At 51.4% G+C, this 5332-nt stretch overlaps 1 protein-coding gene across 1 annotated transcript; it reads left to right on the top strand.

Moving 5' to 3' along the window:
- The first annotated feature begins 1288 nt into the window (after window positions 1-1288).
- Window positions 1289-5087, top strand: FAM25A (family with sequence similarity 25 member A). The gene is made up of 3 exons (XM_017516952.2): window positions 1289-1407; window positions 3120-3182; window positions 4894-5087. Exons 1-3 carry the CDS (start codon window positions 1335-1337, stop codon window positions 5025-5027), a joined length of 270 nt encoding a protein of 89 aa, XP_017372441.1. The 5' UTR covers window positions 1289-1334; the 3' UTR covers window positions 5028-5087.
- Window positions 5088-5332: the final 245 nt, after the last annotated feature.

The raw sequence follows: 5332 nt of genomic DNA, 5'->3' as shown, positions 1-5332 counted from the left end.
GGCCATAGCCCTCGTGCCCCCTAACACCAGGCAGGTCTCAGCTCCTGGGTCCCAGGCTGGGAGGCCCACAGTCCAGCAAACTGATCAGGCCCTGACATACCCAGGAAGGCAGCTCTGAGAGACAAGGGGGTCTGAGAGAGCTTCAGACCCCTGCCCCAGGCCTGCGCCCCAGAAGCAGCAGCATGGGAAGACCTGTCTTTGGCCCCTGGCCTGTGGAAGTCACATTCCCCAGCCCTCTGGCTCCAAGGCAGCCTCATGTCCCAGTCACTCCTTGGCCTATCCCACTGGTTGTTCAGAGCTCACGGCCAAGGGGCACCTCCCAACACCTTAGTGACGAGGGGAGGGAACAGGTGTTTAACAGGAGCTTGCATGCTTTGTCCCAAGGATGATTAGTGACACAGTCAGGGAGGCACACTGTCCCCATTTTATAGATGCGGAAACTGAGGCTCAGTTTGGGCTGGTGACTAAGGGAAGCAGCATGTGGCAGGTGGCTTGAGGCATCTCTGTCCATCATGAGTAACTAGGGAGCAGCCTGGCCACTCCTCATGCGATGCACCATGAGCCAGGGAAGCTGCTTTCTAGGGTATTCTAGCTAGGGCCAGAAGCATCTCCCTAGTGGTGGCGGAAACCTCTGTCTACTCCACCGGGGAATAGGAGGGCACCGCTGACCTCGCAGAGCCTCTTGGGTGAGTGAGCATCAGCTGAGCAGTGCCAGGTGACTATGCCTCTGCTCAGTGCTATGCCCTCCTCTGCCTCGGGCAAGGCACCACCCTAAATGCCACACTTGTCCCATGGGGGCTGCAAACTGCTCTGCAGAGCCAGGGTCTCCAGGAATGGGGAGGGCAGTGGCCCTCACTCCACTTGTGTTCCCAGGTCCCCAGGCCTATAGAACCCCCAAATCCCTGACTGGGCTACACTGGGGACCTTGAGCAGCAGGCTTGGAGTCCCAGGCCTATCTCTAGGTGTGTATCAGTGCCCAGGCTTGGGGAGCTTGGGTTTCAGGGGGGCTGGCACTCAGGCCCCCTGCCTCAAGAAGGGGCATGTCCGGATCTCTCCTGTCTAGCCTCAGCCCTGCCCCCCGTCTCTGTCCTTCCTGGGGTCCCTAGGACAGGGGTACAGAGGTCTCATGCTGTTAGGGGATGCTGCCACCTCAGTGCTGGGGTGGCTCCGCCCAGCCCCTTCCTGCTGCCGTCTTCGCTGACTCACCTGTCTATCCTCCTACTGGGCTGGGGCGAGGGCTTGGTGCCCCAGAGCCCAGAAGATACCGGGGCAGCTATAAAAGCACGTTGGGCCGGTTCTCAGCATCCTAGTTGGCTACCGTCTGCTGCCACACGATGCTGGGAGGCCTGGGGAAGCTGGCTGCTGAGGGCCTGGCCCACCGCACCGAGAAGGCCACCGAGGGAGCCAGTAAGGACCTGGGGCTCCTTTCCACCTGGGCTGGGAGGATCTGGGGCAGGCTGGGTCTGTTGGAGGCAGATTTTATTAGGCAGGCGAGGACCTGGGGTTAGGCCTTGGCCCCCCAGGAACCCTGGCCTTCAGCCCCACTGGAACAGCATGGAGTTGAGGGGTGCAGAACTGGGGAGGTCTCCTAGGGGCAGGGCCAGAGCCCCGATGCTGGGTGAACACCGGAAATCTGGGGAGTCTTTCTTGTCAAAACAGCCTATTCTGATTAACCTATGCAGGAAAAGGAAGATGGATTTTTATTTTTACCATAACTTTAAAGCTTCAAAGATTTCTTAAGAAGTCACCAAATCTGATTCTGTTCAAAGTCAAAAAGGACATTTTCAATTTCATCCAAGTCATGTGAAGCAATGTTTATTTTTATTTGAGAATTTGAGACAGAGTCTCGCTCTGTCACCCAGGTTGGAGTGCAGTGGTGTGATCTCGGCTCACTGTAACCTCTACCTCCTGGGTTCAAGTGATTCTCCTGCCTCAGCCTCCCGAGTAGCTGGGATTACAGGCACCCACCACCATGCCCGGCTAATTTTTGTATTTTTAGTAGAGACCGGGTTTTGCCATGTTGCCAAGCTGGTCTCAAACTCCTGACCTCAAGGGATCCACCCCTCTTGGCCTCCCAAAGTGCTGCGATTACAGGCATGAACTACCTTGTCTGGTCCCAAAGCATATTTTGTATGCAGAGGTCAGCAGCTGTGTGAGGGGAGGCTTGGCCAGGCCTCTCTCGTGGGTCATCCGTGTGAAAACAGTCTTGCCTGAGTTTGTGGTCCTTTTTCTAAATGGCAGCAGATGCGTATTTTGTTGTTGTCTCTGCAGCTGGTGGGGACCACCTGCTTTAACCTTTCACTAGCCTCTGAGTGTTGTATGATTCTCATTCTAAAGATGAGGGAAACAAGAGGTGGAAGGTAGAGTTAGAATAAGAACTATTTCTTCTGACTCTGAAATCTTTCCATTCTAGCACTCTACCACCACACTTTAAACAACTCTGAAGTAGGCAGAGAATTCTCTCTTGTTGGAGGAATTGCTTTGGGGGACTTGGTTTTTCTGGCTGAGGCTTTGGAAATCGACCAGAGGCAGGCATCAGCACATCCTGAGAGGGGTGTGACCTGGCACACAGGCCCAGCCTGGGCTCCACGTCTCAGCTGGCAAGACGGCCTGCTCATTGGCATTCCAGACCAGGCAGGGCCAAGGGGCTTGGGGGCCCTGTGTCCTCATGGGGCTCACTGAGCTTATCTCCCAGCAGTCAGGCCCCCGGCATCTCCAGATAAAGCCAGCTCTTTGGAGAATGTCCTTCTCCTGAGCCAGCCTGTCCGGGCTAGTGGTGGCATCCCAGAACCCCATCTTGGATGTCCAGGGACATATAGGTCCATTGTGAGGAGAAGTGGGCCAGCACTGAGCCCTCACCCTGGACTGGGGGACAGTGGGCCAGCACTGAGCTCTCACCCCAGACCGGGGAGGAGCGGGTCTGCTCTGAGCCCTCACCCCGGACTTGGGGAGCAGTGGGCCTGATCTGAGCCCTCACTCTGGACTAGGGGGACAGTGGACCTGCTCTGAGCCCTCACCCCAGACTGGGGGGCAGTGGGCCTGCTCTGAGCCCCCACCCCGGACTGGGGGGCAGTGGGCCTGCTCTGAGCCCTCACCCTGGAATTGTCTCCTTTTTTCAGTTCATGCCGTGGAGGAAGTGGTGAAGGAAGTGGTGGAACATGCCAAGGAGACTGGAGAGAAAGGTATAGCCAGCTGAATCGGGCAGGGAAGGAGGGAGGGAGGAAGGGAAGCTGGGGCCAACCTGTTCTTTGACTAACCAGGTCAAACTCTGCCCCTAATGTTTCAGAGCCTCTCGGCTGGGGCAGTTACCTATGCTCATCAGAGGCCACAGCCTATACTGCCTTAGAGCACCGCCTAGATGGTTCTCTCTGTGGAATGATAAGAAGACAGTCACAAAAGACTATGTGGCAGCACACTGGGACAAAACATTTAACATGTAAATTTATATGTTAAATGTTAAATTGATGTGTGTGAGCTATGAGTAGAACTATGTAAAAAGCATATGTATATCTCAGTCCTTTTCAACAAAATAGATTCCAGGTAAATGAAGGACTTATATTTACATATACGAATTTACTAACTCGCTGGAGATAACTGTCTTAGCTCAGGCTGCTATGATAAAATACCACAGGTCAGGCGTGGTGGCTCATGCTTGTAATCCCAACCCTTTGGGAGGCCAAGGCGGGCGAGTCACCTGACGTCAGGAGTAGGAGACCAGCCTGAACAATATGGTGAAACCCCGTCTCTACGAAAAATACAAAAATTAGCCGGGCGTGCTGGCACATGCCTGTAATCCCAGCTACTCGGGAGGCTGAGGCAGGAGAATCCCTTGAATGTGGGAGGTGGAGGTTACAATGAGCCAATATTGTGCCATTGAACTCTAGCCTGGGCAACAAGAGCCAAACTCCATCTCAAAACAAAACAAAACAAAAAAAAACATATATAAAATGAGTGGCTTATAAACAATAGAAATTTATTTCTCACACTCCTGGAGGATGGGAAGTCCAAGATCAAGGGGCGGGCAGATTTGGCATCTGGTGAGGGCATCTTCCTGGTTCATGGTTGGGTCTAGCTGTGTCCTCATATGGTGGAAGGAGCCCTCTGTGGTCTCTTTTTTCTTTTTTTTTTTCAAAGATGGGGTTTCACCATGGTGGCCCGCTGGTTTTGAACTCCTGACCTCAGGTGATCCACCCACCTCGGCCTCCCAAAGTGCTAGGATTACAGGTGTGAGCCACCAGCCCGGCTGTGGTCTCTTTTACAAGGGTGCGAATCTCAAACTCCCAAAGGCCCCACCCCTTAATACCATCACACTGGGGCTGAGGATTTCAAAATACGAGTTTGGAGGGGAAGACATCATACACATTTAGACACAATAATAACATCAGAGACTTTGGCCCAGTTTTGAAGAGGGGAGAATCTTTAGAGCTATGACAAAAAACCCAGCAGCCATAAAGGAAATATTGGTAAATTTGACAATCCAAAACTTCAAAATTTTCTATAGCAAACAACAACAACAACAACAAACTATAAACCAAGCCAAAAGAAAAATCACAAACTGATGAAAAATATTTGTAATAAAAATGATAATCCAATATAGCAACTTTATATAAAAATGGCCAAAAGACATAAGCAGGCATTTTCCAGAAAAATGAAGGATAAGCAGGCAATGTACCCATGAGTAGATGCTCAGTCTCACTCACGGTTGGAGAAATACAAGTTGTTGGGGAAATTAAAACCAAATTCAAATTTATTCTGCCAGGAGTCCTGCTACCCTTGGTCCCACAGGGCCACTCCAGGGACTAATCCATTAAGACAGCCATATCCCACAGGTCACTCAAGACACAAGTTCAGTGGGTGGATCACTCAGAAATTCTTCCTCTTTCTTTCCAACAGCCATTGCTGACGCCATAAAGAAAGCCCAAGAGTCAGGGGACAAAAAGATGAAGGAAGTCACTGAGACAGTGACCAACACAGTGACAAATGCCATCACCCATGCAGCAGAGAGTCTGGGCAAACTTGGACAGTGAGTGCACCTGCTACCACGGTCTACCCCTCCCAATTCTCAATAAAAAGCTGTGAAATGTGTACATCGAGCCCTAGATTTATTCCCATTTGGATGGAGACACTAGGCAAAGTATTTTCTGGTTGATATAAAATATTTTACATATTTACGGAGTACATTTGGGTATTTATTACATGCATAGAACGTGTAGTGATGAAGTCGGGGTGTTTGGAGTGTCCATCACCCTAAATATTTGATATTACTATATGTTGGGTACATTTCAAGTCCCCTCTTCTAGCCACTTTGTTTTTTGTTTTTGTTTTTGTTTTT

This window comes from Cebus imitator, unplaced genomic scaffold (genome assembly GCF_001604975.1).
Source record: "Cebus imitator isolate Cc_AM_T3 unplaced genomic scaffold, Cebus_imitator-1.0 Scaffold612, whole genome shotgun sequence".
Classification (NCBI taxonomy): domain Eukaryota; kingdom Metazoa; phylum Chordata; class Mammalia; order Primates; family Cebidae; genus Cebus; species Cebus imitator.
Note: the sequence above shows the minus strand (reverse complement) of the source record. Positions and strands in the feature narration are given on the sequence as shown.

Coding starts and splice junctions, on each gene's coding strand:
- FAM25A (XM_017516952.2), top strand. CDS start 1,335: ATGCTGGGAGGCCTGGGGAAGCTGGCTGCTGAGGGCCTGGCCCACCGC. Junction 1,408..3,119: donor GAAGGCCACCGAGGGAGCCA/GTAAGGACCTGG, acceptor TCCTTTTTTCAG/TTCATGCCGTGGAGGAAGTG. Junction 3,183..4,893: donor CAAGGAGACTGGAGAGAAAG/GTATAGCCAGCT, acceptor TCTTTCCAACAG/CCATTGCTGACGCCATAAAG.